This window comes from Brachionichthys hirsutus, chromosome 3 (assembly GCF_040956055.1).
Source record: "Brachionichthys hirsutus isolate HB-005 chromosome 3, CSIRO-AGI_Bhir_v1, whole genome shotgun sequence".
In the NCBI taxonomy this organism is placed as follows: Eukaryota; Metazoa; Chordata; class Actinopteri; order Lophiiformes; family Brachionichthyidae; genus Brachionichthys; species Brachionichthys hirsutus.
In genome coordinates this window covers 5,865,812-5,884,295 of record NC_090899.1, presented here as the reverse complement: position 1 = coordinate 5,884,295, position 18,484 = coordinate 5,865,812, and the positions used below count along the sequence as shown (strand labels likewise).

Genomic DNA, 18,484 nt, shown 5'->3' with positions numbered 1-18,484 from the left:
ATCTTTGAGTTTGTTCATTTGAAAAAAAATGCTCAAAGGCAGGCAAGTGCTAACGAGTGCTCACTATAGCCTACAGGTTTAAAGGTATTTGTGGACAAAAACAAAATCTTGTGCAAAAACAAAATCTTGGATTTTTTTAAATTCATCTCATGAAGAATGGGAGCAAACACAAAAAGCTGTGTGTCTGTTTTTTGTTGAGAATAACTGCATATGCAAGTCAGAGCATGTGATCGTGGTCTCTATACCGCTCATATGGCCAAGTGGAAGACGCACGATGAGAAGTGTGACGTGGCTTATGAAAGGGTGGCGGATAAGAGAAGGGGACAAAAAGAAATCGCTGAGTGGAAATTTATAATTGTAACAGAATGTAAGAAAAGAGTTTCAAATTAATCTGTAAACGTCTTTGTTTCTTCATAGTTAGTTTATCAAATTACACACAAAAAAATGAAGCATTGAGAGTGTCACCTACACACACACCTACACACACACACCTACACACACGCGCGCATTTGACATATATTTTGCTACCTTTATTTTTCTCCAGGCATTTACTGAGCAAATGCTGGGTAAACAGGTTTGGCGTGTTTGGTGTGCGCGTGTGGTTGTGTTTGTGTGTGTGTGTGTAGTTACCTGTAGTACTGTGAGTGTGTGTCTACTATTTAAGAGGAGTTCTTCGCTTCAGTCTGGCACCAGTCTCAGGCTGAGCAGCTGATAGCTCCGACACAGAACCTGCATCTGGTGAGTAATGGTGACACACAAGATCCCAGGAAAGATCTATAACAAATAATGACATTATTATGCAGAATATGCAATATTGAAATGCCTGTATATATTACCCGGCTTTACTGTGCGCTGAAAGGAATGGGCGTGAAAGCTCTATTATCTGCTGCTAAAAACACAAGCTCCTGATGCTGAATGGCAACTTTTGTATCTTATGCTAATATAATAATTTGAAATATTTAAAGTTATGGACCTCCCGCTTCTCTATATTTACATTTTATTTGCTTATTTTCTCATTCTAATCAACAGTCTTGTTCCACAACTACCAATATGGCCACTAAGGGAGGAATTATTGATTGCATAGAGGATCTTTTCAAACAGCATGCTGAAAAAGTCGACGATAAGACTGTGATTAGGAGGTGTAACCTCAACGAAGTGCTGAAATCAATTTGTGATGTGGAGGTAAGAGAACTAAATCACTCGCATACTGTATGATATTCTATAAATAAAAAGCTGATTATCCTGCTTCTTGTTCAATGTTTATATGTTTAATGAGACATTGCATTTTTCATGAAAATTTCCAGAACCCTAACTTCGCAAAAGTCATCGAGAAGTTTACTTCAAACAATCCTGAAGGCAACATGAACTTTGGACAGTTCACTCAGTGCTTGCGTCTCCTGACCGTAAAATCCTACCGAATGAAGAGACGCGAGGCCCGAGAGGGCGAAGATGATGAAGAGGATGAAGAGGATGAAGATTGTGATGATGGCGAAGAGGGCAAAAAGGGCAAAAAGGGCAAAAAGGGAAAGAAGGGCAAAAATAAAGGTAAAAATGGCTGTGAAGAGGATGAAGAATGATATTAAGACATTTGCTGTACCAGTTTGTATTTGTACACAGTTTTTCCACAACCAAACTTGTAAACAGGTGGTGATGGGCAGCTCGGTCCACTCTGAAGGCTGTCGTCTAAAACGTGATGCATGTGATGCTCATTGTTCTCTGTATGGAACTGGTTAGTGAATACTTCTTGAAATAAATACATTCCACTTATATCTGTGTGGTCTGTTAATGGAAATGTCTATTCCTGTCGTTTCAACTTGAGCCCTCCACCATTTAAGCTGTCATAAAAAAAAAAAGATCTTTCTGTATTTTCCTCTCTTTTGGTTTATTTGCAAAGTTAAATTAGACTGTCGGTTACCTCACTAACTTACTCCTTACAAGTCATTATTCAGTTGTTTAAGATTCAGTCCTATCGGATCACCTGACCCAGTTGACTGACAACCTCTACTCGCCTAACCTTGGCTGACATCGACTCCTCGCTCCTGCTGAGCCTGAACCAGAGCTGTCAGCCACACCCTGTCCTTTTCTGGTCTGAATGATATAGAGGCAGCATAATTCATATACAGCTTTACATCAGGAGCGGATTCTGAGATGATATTTTATTTTCCTGATGACTACTTGGTCAATATATACAACTGCTCCTTCAATTACTGAAGGAGACTAAACTAGCTATCTATCTGGAACTTTCACCTGTGACCCTTACCCCATCTCTAGATGTTGTTCAAGTAATTCCGTTTCAGTATCTGTCTTGTCTCAGGCTTAGCCATCAACTCAAAGCACTGAGCCAAGTTCTAACATTTCTCATTAGAAGAACAAAGGCCACATTCAGAATATTTGTGTTTATATTTCTCTATTAAATAATCATTCGATTTATTGATTAACTTTCTTTGGGTTTGTTGGTGTCCAATAATCATCCCTCCAGATGTTTAAATCAAGTGTAATACATTCGCAGCTCAGGAAACCGGCAACAACTTTAAACTGTGCTGAGCGTTGCTCCCACTAGGGAACAGATCATCTTAAGAACAGGTTGTGCAGGTTTGCAAAGTGACTGACAAACAACGACGTCTAATTCAAGAAGACTTGCTAAGGTTTGGTTAAAGATGTTTCCTGTCTCATCTGAGAGGCTTCTTCTGTTCTAACCAGTTCCCATTCATAAGGGAGTCGTTGACCTGCTTACCCTTATGTGAGCTTACTCAGATGTGAACGGTTGCTATGGTTTCTGGGGATAGATGGTCAATGGGGTGTAGCATGAATGGTAACAACTCCTAATGAGTCTTATTGCCCTGGTAGTTTCAGTGCTTTGTTTCTCTTCTGCTCCAACAGGAGTCTAAGTATCTGGACTCTCTACCAGTCATTTAGAACTGAGTCTCTAAGCGGTGAAACGTCTTCAACCAACTTTAAACAAGGCCAGTTGATTCTTTTTTGTTTTTGTTTTAGCTCTTCTTTATTTACCTCAACCTGGGTGACTGAGAACCCACACAGGCATTTCTGAGTCCGTGTTTGTTTCCATCCACAGTAATCACATTGCATGCAACTTAAGCTGTTACTGCAAGCTGATGCACTTGCACAGTGGGAAACACCCTAGATTAAAATGGATGAGTCATTTAGAACTGAAGAAGCCTCTTGGATGAGAGGTGAAATGTCTTCAATCAAACTTGGACAAGTCCAGCTGATTCTTCGTTGTTGCTCTTTGTTATTTACCTGCATGACTGAGAACTTACAGACATGTTGCTAATAATACACTTAACAACTGTGCCCGACAAGAGATCGCGGACTACATGATACGTCCTTGTGATTTGCACTTATAACAAACTTATGGAGAGAGAGAGAGAGAGAGAGCTGCAACCCCAGCCAAGTGAAGTCAGAAGCAACCCAACTCCTCTTCTGTGCACCCATCTTCCAATGTTCATCTTCTTGATTTACCTCTACCTGAGGACCGACACAGATATGACATCTAATGTCTACATAGAAATATCTGTCTCTCTATTTACATAGCAAGCAAAAAGACGTGTGTGTGTGTGTGTGCCGTCAGTTTGATCAAAAGAGACTGCCTTGTGTTTGTATTTCTGTCATGGGACATTGTTGTATTTGTTGAAACTGCTTCTGAATATATGAATACATCATTTTTTTATTGTTCACATCACCAGTTTAGTTTGGCGGGTAGTTTTCTTTATTATGTTTACACAATCTTCCTTCCGGGCTGAGACCTGAAACTCTGCATGTCGTGGACCCTTACAGGAAGGCAAGGACGAGGGTGCTTGAAAAGGTGTGATTGTTGTTGACTGCATTTGCTTGGACTGCATCACAACCCGTTCCCTTCAGTCTCCGCAATAACTGTGATAACTCTTCTGCCGTGTGAACAAACTCACAAAGCCACATTTTTACTGTGACTACGATATGTTCCAAAACCAGATGCTCAGGTTGACTTTTCCCATGACAGTTGAGACAAGGGCGTGGCAGCAGCACAGCCAGTAAGGTAACTTAGCAACCTTAGGCAGCAACATTTCTGAGGCAGCCCAAGAAAAGTCCATAAACGACATATATTCAGCATTGAAGCATGGATACTCCAGAATGTTTCAGAATTATTCAGAATGTTTCGATAGTACTGATGCAGAAAAACATTTTAGCCCTTTATCGGGCACTCATTGAAATATAAAAATTCATAGAGTATTATTGGAGGACATAACAATAGACACCTGCCTAATAAAGGGCTCACCCCTAACCAAGAGAGACACCATTTCACCTATGTTGTATGTCTTTGGACATACATTCTGCCTTTAAACCACAATTTCAAACATCAGGCATCAGAGAAAAAAAAAACACACACACACACACATTTCAGAATACTGTGTCCTGATGATCCCTTAGTTTTTTTTTATGTAGTACTTTAAGAATTTGTTTACTGAGCGAGTACATAGTTTTGAGAGCAGTCACATCGGCCTGGCACAATGGGCTTTGTTTGATGATAGGTGCCAAGAGCCACACGGAAGGAGCCTGACAAAATCAAATTAAGTTTAAGGTGTGTCATTAAGGTGAATACCTGCTCATCCAACAAGACATAATCAAAGAGTGAACATAATTGCGCTTGCATGCCACGTTTAGCAGCCCGATAGGTTGAACATGCTTCAGGTTCGTCCAGAAGTGAGATCAGCAGCTTTGTTCATGACACTGAAAGGAGATGAGTGTCGAAGAATTAAAAGGTTTAGAAACCTTGGGGGAAAAAAATCTGTCCAAAAATCAATAATAAATTTGGACTACTGCATCAGCTTTCAGTAACAGCTTAAGTTGCATGCAAGGTCATTACTGTGGACGGAAACAAACAAGGACTCAGAAATGTCTGTGTGGGTTCTCAGTCACCCAGGTTGAGGTAAATAAAGAAGAGCTAAAAAAAAAAAAAGAATCAACTGACCTAATATAAAGGTTGGTTTCACAGCTCCTTCAGTTCTCCTGTTGGAGCAGAAAAGAAACAAAGGACTGAAAGCACACCAGGGCAATAAGACTATAGGAGTCAGTGACAGAATGAATCTGTTAATGTTTTAATGAAACGCAGAATGAGTCTTGAATGAATCCAAGCATTTTTCCCCCAAATGTTTCAAACAAACATTTTAAAGTGCTGCATTTATAAATCTGCCGGGTTGAGCTGAATGCATAGAATGTATGCAATTCATCTGGCGCTTCAATGCACAAGCAAGCTGAAACAACAAGGGGAGAAATGTTAAACAGCATGTAGCTTAACATGCGAGATGCAGAGTATGTTGCACAGGTCGACGTGATTCGTTAAATTAACCCAAGTGTTCATCCCTCAACAAACTCCTGGCCAGAAAACAGATTCTGCTGAATGTGACATTTAGAATTTGCTCTACTGAAATAATAACTAGAGTATTTATGTCATCATAACATCACATATGCTCCTGCAGGTAAACTCGCAACGTATCCAGGGTGTGTCCGGCCTCCACCCTTAGTCAGCTGGGATAGCTTCAAGCGTAAACCCATGACCTGGATCCCGATAAGTGACGGAAGACGAGACAATCAGTCATTGTTAAGAAAATGAAGGAATGAATAACATCATAGGGCGGCTCGGGAAACAATAAAATGGACAAGAGAACCCTTAAATAAACTTCTCGAAAAAAACCAGATACAATATTTAACAGAGTAAAAAATAAACAAGCACACAGGAATGCCTGCAGGCCGACATTAATTATTCATAGTTTTCCAAAGGAAGTTTCATACAACCTCTCAACTTGCACAGCCTGTTGCACATGTTATTCAAATAATATAGGCTGTTATTTGACACCAGCACATGGAGAACACAAATGTGCAAAGAGAAGATCAGCCTGCACATGCAAAAAGACCAGTGCCATTTAATCCAGTCACTGATGGTGGTGGTGGATGAAGAATCTGCTGAGACTCATGAGAATGATGACTGATGAGAATAAAGATGATTCGTATGCAAAGTCTGGGCAGTGATGTGAAAATGGTGTACTGCCCATTGCAGTTGCATGACTGTATCAAAGGCAGAGTGAAAACCATTTTAGAACACAGCAGCGTGAGGATTATAATAATGCAGGTGTGGCATCACCCCATTGGATAGAAGTGACCAGAACAGATATCTCCCCTGGCACTCCCAGGCAGTGACGACTGGAAATAACACTGAGCCTGAATGGCAGGATGGTATGAGCAAGAAAGAAAGAAAGAAAGAAGGCAAATCTTTTTCTTTGCGCGAATACATTCAGCCAAAGTGACAGAAAAACACCTTTACTCATTTATTCCCATGCAAACTAACCTTTATCAAACCCGCCTCATATTTACCTAAGCCAATAGCAGCTCGAGGATATGCTATTATTGTTGTATTATTCAGCATTTGTTTGTAAGGTGTCTTATTAGAAGTCACCTATTACTTTTTTCAAAACAATAAAAAAAAAAACTTTAGCTGTTGGAGTGGGGGGTTTTCAAGACATTTTATAATGAACACATTTTACCTAAATGTCCAGGTTTTGGTGACAATGATGTTGGTGGAGGTAGAGCATGTGCTCTCAGAGAGCCTTCTGGCGATTCTTTTATTTGCAATGCAATACTTAACGATCATAACACCGGTTTGCTGAAATATGAAAGTGTGTCGCGCAAACATTTGTGGCGCTGCCTGTCAAATATAGTGGATGTAAATCAGCCCTGTGTGCTGTAGCATGGGATCATGTAAAACAGGTATGAGTATTAGTCTATCATACGTAGGGTTTCTTTTTTATGCTCAGTGGACTGAGAAGGACATGATAATCATAATAGTGTGTGCTGATGATCTCTTAGTACTAAAAAAGGAAAAATGTATGTTGAGAACACTCTCCAAATGACACATTTATTCTTTCAGAAGCCTGAAATAACCCAGTTATGCTCTCGAGACAATGGCGCTGCTGGTACTTGGTGCTCACTGAGAGTTTTTGTCTACCGGTAATTTAATTCAGTCAATATTTGCTCTGGTCATGATTCATTTCCAGCGTTCTACTCATCATCATCGTCTCATATTCCAAACTGCTAGGTCTTTAAGGAGAAAAATCAACAAGGAATTTATTCCAGAGCGTGAAAGACACTCATTAGTGTACATAGCTACACCTAGAACCAACAGTCCCTTTAAGGTTGTTATACCTTTCAACAAACCGACAAATTGTATCTCATCCCTAAGATATTGAAAATGCATTGATCGAATGTCAGGTCGATCAAATACAATCTATAATCTATCTTTGAGTTTCTCAAAGAACAAGTCATGATAAATGTTGAAAAATACAGCTAATTTGCATAGTAAATTCAAAACGGGCAACTTTCTTTTGGGTGAAATCATACAAATACAGTACAAAATTCCAGATTTGATTACATATGCCGTTTCCTATTGTGAATAGGTTGCGCTATAATTATTGCTGAATATTTCAATGGAGATGTCTTTGGCCAGAGACTCATATTCAGAATCCATAGTTTGAGGTTGTTTGAACTATGGGTAGTGAAGTAATAACTTTCAATTTTAAGTGGAACATTAGAATTATTCACATCTTGCTAGTTAAACCTCTAAATGCCCCAAAAACATCTCTTCACCAGGGCTTCTTCAATCCATCTTCAGCAATATGCTCCTAGAATACAGGGTAATTTGTGATCCCTGTAGCCTGCACAAGCAGACCAGGAGCCAAAACAACATTTTCAGGCTCCTCGCCTATGAGGTTGACACCATCTCTACATTTAAGTTTTTTTGTCACCAATGTCACCAAGTAATCATGAGGGATTGTTGGGTCTTTGGAATAAAGAGCCAGTAAAGATCTGCTCTCCCGCGAAAGTGCCTAGATATAACTTTAGTATATTCCCACTATTTTTAAAATTGACTTGAGTAATCTACAAAATACCACTTAAATATTTGTTTTAATATGTTTACAAACATACACACTCAAATAATTCCTGACAACACTATTTCATCAAATTCTGCTTCATAGTATTTGTCTAGTTCTGTAAGCAAACAGAACACTGCTGGAGGTAATAGCCATCATGAAGGATGGAAATGAGCTTTTTGATAGTTCATAAAGAACTGAAGGAGCGGAGAGACGCAGGGAAGAACTCTACAGGATAGTTGGGTGGAGGCTTGGAAAAAGGGTGTGCCTACCAGGATTTTAAAAGGGTTGTGACATGGTCTTTACTCCCATTCTGTAATCTTTTGCTTCAACTATCTGGATCATCACACAATTTTGGTAAGAGTAAAATATAATTTGAGGTCGTTTATTTTATTTTATTCTGAATTCATTATTAAACTTTTCATCTTTTGATTAATATTAATCAAATAGTATATCAATATTATATTACTATATTGTAAGATTATAATAATTATAATATGGATATAATGTTAGGGAGCGCAGGTCGTGGTTCGAATCCGACTTGGGGCCTTTCATGTTCTCTCTGGGTTCTCCGGCTTCCTCCCACCACCAAAAACATTCAGCTTAGGTGAATTGGTTGCACTAAATTGCCCGTGGGTGAGTAAGTGTGTATGGCTGATTGTCTGTCTTTGTGTTGCCCTGCGATAAACTGGCGGCTTGTCCAGGGTGTACCCCGCCTCTTGCCCAATGACTGCTGAGATAGGCTCCAGCATGACCCGCGACCTGGTGCCGGACAAAGCGGTTGGAAAATGAATGGATGAATGTTAAGGAGAACTGAAAAAAAAAAATTTGGCGAACTATAAATAAAGGTTTTCAATGATTCTGTTTGGAAATAATAAGACTAAAATGATAATAATAATAATGTGCAAGGCAGTACGAGTGAACTAAAACGAGGGAGTCAAAAGCAGTGTTTTGATATTGTTTTAGTAAATGTGCTATTTTGTCACATCTCAAATATTTAATCAGGTCTATTTTTTTTTTAAAGAACACTGGAAAAGCAGTAGAATAAAATAGAAGAGAAACGTTAAGTCAACATTGAATCAGCTCTATCCATAAAGCAAACAAGGGAGTGTATCATGCTTTACCATGTGAACATTGTAGCACGCACACACACACGCAGCAATATTTTTCTTCCAATGTGTGTTCCAGCACAATGCCAAGGCTCGCGGAAGCAGTTGCAGCCCTCAAATTGATCTTTCATGAGTATGCAAGTCAAGATGGAAATGCATGCACTATGACCAAGGCGGAACTTACCTCACTGCTCTCCAATGAGTTCAATGTATGTAGAAATGCTTTGACACAATACTAAAATAGAGCTGTGAATTCCAGTATACACATTTCTGATGTTTTAAAATCTGTTTACAAAATCTTCTTCTGTTAAGACCACAAAAACGGAGGATGTGGATAATTTCTTCAAGATGCTGGACTCTGACAAAGACGGTCACGTTGACTTCAAGGAGTTTGTCCTGTTTGTCGTAACATTATGCGTAATGAGCTGAAGTCCTTGGACACCTTTGGCTCAGAATTTTATTGCCTTGTTTAATTTGAACTAATTTAGAGACAAAAAAAGAAAGTTCTGCAATACCTGCAACATTCAAGTGCATGGCGATCACAAATAATCTTTAAAGCTAAATGTCCGTTGAACTTTGTCTTTTAAAGAATTAGAAGATAAGATTAAAAAACTCCGACCGCCAGATGTATACCATATACAGTCATGCTTTCTGAGAAGTACAATGTTCGGACTTTGAGTGTGTATCAATGAATTTCAATGCCAGAGGTGACTAATAAAGAAAGAAACATGAATGCCGTCTGATTTTATAATGTTTTAAGTGATTTAGAAATGTGAAACTCAGGCCTGGCTGTAACCCTCTCTGCTGCATTCCCACTCAGCTGCTTTAGTCATATACAGTTTTATTTTAGCAGTGTAATAGCTCATCGCTCAAGGAGCAGCACCATAATTAAATATTCACTACCATGTCACTGATATCGTACCACACACACACAAAAGAGAGCAGCACAGAGATAAACAAACAGTGTCTAATGAGGCTGGCCTGCCCACTTGCACAGTGGGAAACACCCTCAATTAAAATGGATGAGTTATTTAGAACTGAAGAAGCCTCTTGGATGAGAGGTGAAACGTCTTCAATCAAACTTGAACAAGTCCAGCTGATTCTTTGTTGTTGTTCTTTGTTATTTACACGCATGACTGAGACATGTTGCGAATAATACACTTAACAACTGTGCCCGACAAGAGATCACGGACTACATGATACGTCCTTGTGATCTGCACTTATAACAAACTTATGGAGAGAGAGAGGGCGAGAGAGAGCTGCAACCCCAGCCAAGTGAAGTCAGAAGCAACTAAACTCCTCTTCTGTGCACCCATCTTCCAATGTTCATCTGTAACCACCACTCCAGCCCCTCCATCCGCCAGATGTGGAGTCACACAGCTGCATAGTCTCCATTTTAGGTTTGTGTACTATGTAACATTTATCATTCCACATGTGCAATACCCCCTATTTATACATATACACATCTGTGCATGCACAAAACATTGAAAAATCCCTGTAGTATTTCATTTGCACAAGTGAAATGTCCCCTATCTGTTTGCTTGTGTTTTTATTCTGTGTCTTTAGGCTTGCAGTGCATCATAATTTAATTATATGTTAGCATCCGTGATGTCAAACTACTTTCTGCCATGATACTTTTTTATATAATATTAATATTAATATGGGCATTGTGCTGGGAAGCGGACAAGTCCACCGGTTCGCCGGTTCAAGTCCCAGCCCAGATGAAATGAGGAGCGTGTGCTGGTAGCTGGAGAGGGGCCAGTTTTACCCTCAGAGCACTGCCGCAGTGCCCTTGAGCAAGGCATGGTGGCGCCTTGCATGTGTGTGTGGTTGTTTCAAGGGGCCCTTGTACTAGGGTGTAACTAGGGTGAATTTCGTTGTGTGTTTGCAGTGTGAAAAATGTTAAACATACAATGGCAATACAAACTAATCTTAATCTTATTTTGTTCTGATTAGTCGAAACCAAATACTGTTTCCAACTTTGAAAGTCACAACCAAACAATTTTCTACTCCTAAATATAGAACAATGAAAAACTTTATTTAAAAAAATAAAATAAAAGATCAGTTCATAATTAAATCAGGAAACAAAAAGCCTGTTTTATTTATAATCCCGAGTGCAACGCGACCGACATGGAACGAAATCCCGGGGCGGACTCGTGCGTCGTCGGGTGTTGTCGTCCTTTTCCGTTCATCTCCGTCAGTTAGCTAGCAAAGCTCCTTAGCCTGCTGCTACCAATCCGCTAATGTTTGTTTGACGAGGCATTTGCTCGCTGAATTGCAGTGGATGGTGCTGCTAATAGTGTAGAAAAATGGCGGATGTCGGGGGACAAGGAGTTTGTCCAATGGTCCCTCCGTTGCCTCGCTCTGTCTCTCGCACCGGCTCCGGTAGCGGCGACATAACACCGGACACCGACGGCGGGTGTCAGACTGCAACCTCCGCCGTCAGCGTCACTTCGGGCCCACGGCTCGTCCGAATCGTGAAGTCCGACTCCGGATACGGGTTCAACGTGCGGGGGCAAGTCAGCGAAGGTGGGCAACTCCGGAGCATTAACGGGGAGCTGTACGCGCCGCTGCAGCACGTCAGCGCCGTTCTACCGGGAGGCGCCGCCGACAGAGCCGGCATTTCCAAGGGGGACCGGATTCTCGAGGTGTAAGTAGCTTTCTGTCGTCGCTGCTTGCCACAGAGGAGTGTTGGAATATCATAAAGCTTTGCGGTGACAATGAAAGCGAGTGTCTGTAGGTGTGTGTGTGTGTGTGTAGGTAGGTAGGTGCGTGCGTGCGCGTGCGTGCGTCTTGCGGGGCAGAATAAAGACGTCCGTCCTTGTGAAAGGAGTGTCTGTGGGAGAAGAGCTCCAGGGATCATTAGGAATTCTTGTCACACCGAAAGCTCTCACATCCACCGCCAAATGTTCTCCACTCAGCTCTAGCACTCTTTTCACATCTAATCTCTCTCTCTCTATATATATATATATATTTCAAAGACCAAATTAAACTGTGGCTTGTTTGGGCCAAAGTAACACAAGAGGTTAAAGCAAATCAATTCTTCTCATCTTCATCAATGCGTTTGGTGATTTATCTTTCAGGGACGATCGATTTGTTGCCATGTCTGCCGACCCGCCGCTTGCTCCTGTTAGGCTCTGTTGCTATGGAGCGGAGCACGCTGCATGCAGCTCAGCATCCGTCTGGCTTTGTGGATGAACGGATGAGACGATGCTCACAGAGCGATGCCATCAGTTCAGTTCTGATTGGCTTGTTGCCTTAAAGTCAGCGTTTCATTGGTTGACTTTTTGCGTCTTGCTTTCGGATGGCCTGCGGTACCTGGCAGGTTGCTGACCCGTTTGTGTGCTTGTGTGCAAACATGGATGTATGTATGTATATGCGTTTCCTCTTTTATTTCCTCTGCGTCAGATGGAATATAAAGTAAAACCTTTGAACGAGTGATGCATTCTCATTCCTTGCTCTAAATACAGGGACCGTTACTAACCACCTTTGGGGGAGGGATCAGAGTCTAAATACGACTAGTTGCCGTATTTAGCTGAAGGTACGAGATTTCAACACAGACTTTTCGTGTTGCCGTTGAACCATAATTATGTACCCAATATATCCGTAAACACGGAGTGTAGCGGCTGCATCCTAGCTGCAGTGTTCGAGCCTCTCTTGTCCTCCACGCGATCAATACTCCTACATTTACAAACACCGTCTCCCGAGGCTTGGATGCTGAATAATATATTAATGTTGAAAACGTTTTTTCTTTTCTTTGAAGGTCCTTCTTTATGGTGTGTGTGTGTGTAATGCACGAGTTTCTGCGTGCACAGAGTGCAAAATACTAAACTCTACACTTTCAGCAGTAATATAAATGATCACCATGAAGTATAAAGGAACTGAGGATATTATGACTCATGGAAAAAAGGCCTGCTGGCAGTGCAAAGGCTGCTCCATCACGTGCTTATTGTACGGTTACGGCGCTGATGCAATGAGCGAGCTGCCCAAGTGCTGAGTCGGTGTTTTGCGTGGCAGATCCTATCGGATGTTGTTTATTTCTTATATGCAGAACAATATTGTCACATTTATTAAATTTAATTCTTTGATTCTATTTTTAAAACCATAGGGGTTTATTTAAAACAAACACTTTTCCTTTTACATGATTTACGTTGAATTAATGACTACGTTTATTTGGATTCTTCGTATTATTTACATCAAGTTTCTCTCTTTTCCACCCTTCGATTTATTCATGTCCTTGCACCGTTGGCCTTGTTGTTGTTGTTGTTGTTGTTGTATGCAGTGTATATTGAACACTTCCTGAGGAGGAAATGAGAAAATAGTTGTGCGTCTGTCCTGATACGACTTAGAAATCTTTGTCAATAAAGTGTCAATGCTCTGAGCATCATATTGAAAGTAGGATTAACATCATATACAAAGTTTATGTGTGTGAATTATTCCGTGCTGGATTGTATCCGAGTCATGATGTGGTAATTAATACCACTCATGTCCTGCCTCTGACTCGTACTATAAGGCAGCGAGGTCTTCTTGAGAGGCTGAATTTTAAATTGTTTTAAAAAATGTCACCATTTTACTCAGTCGGCTTTCATTCATGTATCAAGTCTATAAATTTGTGTCGGCTCTAATCTACGGTCATTTTAATGTTGCCGTTTGTCATTTTGAGATACAATATTTGATTGTTTTCTGTTGTTGTTGTTGTTTTTTTTGTATATCCAGGAATAAGAATACTTTTCATTGTAATTTGGACCAGCACAAACCTACGTGAACGTGCAATGGGAAAAAAACGATATAAAGAAAATGCATCTGTATTTCACTCACCATAGTGTCTGTTGAAGTTCTCTACATGGATTAAAGTGAAATCGTTCCCCTCGCCCGGCATTCAGCTTTGTCTCTCTCTCTCTCTCTCTCTCTCAACAGTAATGGTGTTAATGTAGAGGGAGCCACCCACAAGCAGGTGGTGGACCTGATCCGGGCTGGAGACAAGGAGCTGGTGTTGGCCGTGCTGTCTGTCCCACCACAGGAGAGCGACTGCCTGGATCCCGGAGATGATGTCTCAGCCCAGTCCTGCTACGACTACTCCGATAAGCAGGCTGTCCCCATATCTGTACCAAGTTACAAACACACTGAACTCGGTCAGGAGAAGTTTGTGGTGGGTGTGCGCTGCAGCGATCAACACACTAATGTGCCGACTGGGTTTGGGAAAGCGTGATTGATCATGTGAGCTTGGGTTTCATCTATCTCTGCATACACTCTCCACTCGCAGGTGTATAATGTGTGCATGGCAGGCAGGCAGCTGTGTTCCAAGCGTTACCGTGAGTTTGTGATCCTCCACCAAAACCTGAAGAGGGACTTCGGCAACTTCATATTCCCCAAGCTGCCTGGGAAATGGCCCTTCTCTCTGTCGGAGCAGCAGCTGGACGCGCGACGCAGAGGCCTCGAAGAATACCTGGAGAAAGGTCGGTGTGAGAGAATGAGGTGTCGTAATCCTACGTACCGGTATGTGTAAATATAGATATTCGGGTCTCGTACTCTGTTTATTAGGTCTAATAATGTCCTGCAACACCCCTGTTGTTTCACATGTATGTGCTGTCACTAAAAAGAATTGTTTCCCTTTGCAGTGTGCTCTGTACGTGTGATTGGAGAAAGTGACCTCATGCAGGAGTTCCTTTCAGAAGCCGATGAGGTAAAGGGGTTGAAACCTACGAGCGTGTCACCTTGCCCGAGAGCCACCACCTCGCTCATGTCTTATTCTCATGACCTAGAACTTCAACGGCGTGTCAGACGTGGAGCTGAGAATAGCCGTGCCCGATAAAACCACGCTCGCGGTCAGAGTTCGAAAAAATGCCACGACAGACCAGGTGTATCAGGTAAGTGTGTTCAGAGGACTGTGTGGTGGTAATAATTACCATAATCATGACCTCATTATTCTCATCTCACCGGGGGGGTTTCCCCGCTTTCTCTTTTGCTGACCGTCAGTCGTTCTTTGCCTCCCTTGCAGGCGGCGGTTACGAAGCTCGGGATGGACAGAGTAACAGCCAGCTACTTTGCTCTGTTTGAGGTCATCAACCACACCTTTGGTTAGTGAGTACACGGGGTTGAGTTTGTGTATGCTTGTTTTCTAGGCTGGAAATGTTTTCCATCTTGAGCCAAGGAACAAAAATAGATGTAGAACCAAGTAGAGATGTGGATTTCCGGGTCTCTTTTTCACTTTCGGCCACGTTGCGTTTTTAACATTAATCAACCAAACAGTCATAAGCATGAACAACTAATAATGTTACGCCACTGGGCAACTATTATCCATTTATTTATTTATATTTTTTATTATTATTATTATTATTATTACAAACATTAAAACAGTGTGCCCCAGCTGTGGAAGTGCCCTGAACACTATTGTGTATTAAACTTGCAGAAATATCAGAGATATAAAAAAAGAACAAAATAGAATATTACATTTTCGTCACTGTACGCGAGTATAATATCGCCCTCTTTCCTTCTTTGTCCCCTCTTTTGTCCGTCCTCAGTGCGTAAGCTTGCCCCCAACGAATTCCCCCATAAACTCTATGTCCAGAATTACACCTCAGCCATCCCAGGGACCTGCCTGACCCTGCGCAAATGGCTCTTCACAACTGAAGAAGAGATTCTTCTCAATGACAACCAGCTAGCTATCAACTACTTCTTTCACCAGGTGTGTGCATGTTGTGTGTCTGTCTTTCTCAGCGGTGTGTGTGTGTTTTGTTAGTAGATGGTGTGTGCTTGACTAAGCAAGCGTTCCGTAATGATCCCTTGTCTTTGCAGGCCGTGGATGATGTGAAGAACGGTTTCATCAAAGCAGAGCAGCAATCCTACCAGCTGGAAAAGCTGGCGGAGCAGAAGAAAGTGTCTACGGTCAGTCTCTCAGATAGAGATGCAGTTCTAGAAGCTCTGCCACCCTTCATAAATTACACAGGCAGTGGGGTAAAGTTGTCATCGCCTCTCCAACCCGCTCAGCCACTTTACACTGTGGAAAACAAACAGTAAGTGTTCAGCTTTGAAGGTTGGGAATGTGCATTAAATGAAAAAGGTTTGAGTTTGAAAACATCATAAATTTACCCTTCGTTTTGAGTTTAAACTTGAATACCCAGACTTTTTTCTCTCAACTCATCTGGGCGACAGACGATATCTAAAGTTTAGATACGGTTAAACATCATAAGAGGCCAGCATTCTCGCTTCAGATAGTTCCAGAAATGCATTCTCCTTTGTGTCTCTCTCTCTCTTAGTACATGAGCTTGTTGAGGGGTTGCGAGGGCTACAATGAGATTCTGTTCCCTCACTGTTCCTGCGACTCCCGGCGTAAAGGCCATGTCATCACAGCCGTCAGCATTCAGCACTTCAAGCTGCATGCCTGTACCGAGGAAGGAACGCTGGAGGCAAGCGGTTCGAGCGAACCTATTATTGTTTATATTGTCGTGGAATCGGTGTAATAAAGTGTCGCCGTTGCTCCAGAACCAGGTGATTGCGTTTGACTGGGCTGAGATGCAGCGGTGGGACACGGATGAAGAGGGAATGGCCTTCTGCTTTGAATACGCAAGAGGAGAAAAGAAACCACGCTGGGTCAAGATATTCACACCCTATGTGAGTATCGTATATATTTATGTCTTATTCTACTTGATCCTGCCTTTTTGCTAACATTTTGGGTAAGTCCGTATATGCGAGTGGTATTGATGGGGGTGTCACTGCCAGAAACCTGGTGCTTCCTGTAAAATATTGAACTATTTGAATGACAATATGCTAATCATATCAGTCATTTATAAAATCACTGTCTGAATCCATTCTCTTTCTTGCTAATTGCTTTGGACGTTCAGTTTAACTACATGCACGAGTGCTTCGAGAGGGTCTTCTGTGAGCTGAAATGGAGGAAGGAGGTAAGAACCCGTCTAATACCGGATTGGCCCGATTATAACACGACCCCGGATATAATGCGACCCCCTCTTTTTCAAGACTCAAGTTTGAGAAAATACTTTTTGAACACCAATTTCAGTTTTTATACAGAAAATAATTACAGTACATCTGAAACAAATGATTATAACAATAAATTCGAGAGAAAAAGCATGTTATTTTGCCACATTCAAATCATGCAAAAACTGTCTCACATCTTAATATCTGAACATTTAAATATGTGAACTAAAGTGCAATCACATTTGTAAATGAATGTCTTCTGGTTTTTAAAATGTAAATAAACCAATCTACTGTGATAAAACAACAAAATTGCAATAACTGCATGAACCATCAAAGTGAAGTCTAACTGGGGAGATCGTTGTTCTCCAGCGCCTCCGGGGTTAACTTCCAGACCACGCTGGGGACAAAGGCTGAAGCGCAGCAACACAAGATGGACGCCGGCCAGACGTGCTGAATCACTGAAGCTGCTTTATTTTACTTGCACTGTTAAACAAAACTCAGTTTCCTCCTATTGCTCGCATACCTCTGTCTCCTAGTTGCGCTCTCTCTCTTTCTCTCTCACACACTCGCTCGCTCCAGTGGGACAGGCCCCAGCTGGACACACGCACACACACACACACACACACACAGACACATCTCACAACATATGAATAAGGAAAAACATCGCAATAAAATAATGATAGGCGTTTGCTTTAGCCTGGAGAGTTCAGTTCACCATTCGTTGTAACGGTATCTGGCGCCATCTAGCGTTCAGAATGGGTATAATGTCTAGACCGCGAATATAACACGACCCAACTTTTTCAGCCTAATTTCAATGCAAAAAACATCGTGTTATATTCGGGCCAATACGGTAATGGACTCACTCTGTCAAAAGACAGTTTTTCTGTGCTCTACTCTTACTGCGGTGTGTGTGTGTGTGTGTGTTTCCTCAGGTAGAAGAGGAGTCTACAGACAAAGACAATAAGAACTGCAGTAATAAAGATGGTATGTGTGGCAAGGTAAGGCTTTGCCTGCCTCTGTCCAGCCCATGCTCCAGTAATAACATGGTTTTTTTTTTTCTTTCTTTCCACGGCTCTGATTTGCTGCTTCTTGGGTTTTGATTGCTGTTTTTGTTTCAGAATATTTTCCAGCTGCTGAGGCACAGAAGGGATGGAGGCACTTAGGAAGGGAGATCTTCACCTCTTAACTGGACACCATTGTCTGCCTCAGTTCGGCCCGACCTCGTCTATTAACCATGGTCATCATTTATACACAATGAGCTATAACTTGAGAGGCTACGCCGCATACATACATTGAAACCAACAATCCAATGAGCTGATGGATGACAAGCTACAGAACTCTCGAATCCACCACATCATGATCAAACATGGAGCAGAGTTCTGTCAAAAAGGAAGTGCGTCTCCAGAACTTGTATTCATGCAAGCTGACTTGTTAATGAGGAGGAGGTGAGTGTGGAACTCAGCGGACAATAAAGGGGAAGTGAATGCTGTTATATCTGGTGGGGAGGGGGTACACATGATC

At 41.6% G+C, this 18,484-nt stretch overlaps 1 protein-coding gene and 1 long non-coding RNA gene across 2 annotated transcripts; both read left to right on the top strand.

Moving 5' to 3' along the window:
- The first annotated feature begins 8,239 nt into the window (after window positions 1-8,239).
- On the top strand, window positions 8,240-9,753 carry LOC137917816 (uncharacterized). The gene is made up of 3 exons (XR_011106672.1): window positions 8,240-8,276; window positions 9,108-9,237; window positions 9,341-9,753. It is a non-coding gene; the product is annotated as an uncharacterized lncRNA (long non-coding RNA).
- A 1,584-nt stretch (window positions 9,754-11,337) lies between these two features.
- Window positions 11,338-18,149, top strand: snx27b (sorting nexin 27b). Its single transcript, XM_068760272.1, has 13 exons — window positions 11,338-11,678; window positions 13,946-14,177; window positions 14,292-14,484; window positions 14,647-14,711; window positions 14,791-14,895; window positions 15,027-15,105; window positions 15,550-15,713; window positions 15,824-15,913; window positions 16,285-16,434; window positions 16,511-16,639; window positions 16,870-16,929; window positions 17,896-17,947; window positions 18,082-18,149. Exons 1-13 carry the CDS (start codon window positions 11,338-11,340, stop codon window positions 18,147-18,149), a joined length of 1,728 nt encoding a protein of 575 aa, XP_068616373.1.
- The last annotated feature ends 335 nt before the right edge of the window (window positions 18,150-18,484 follow it).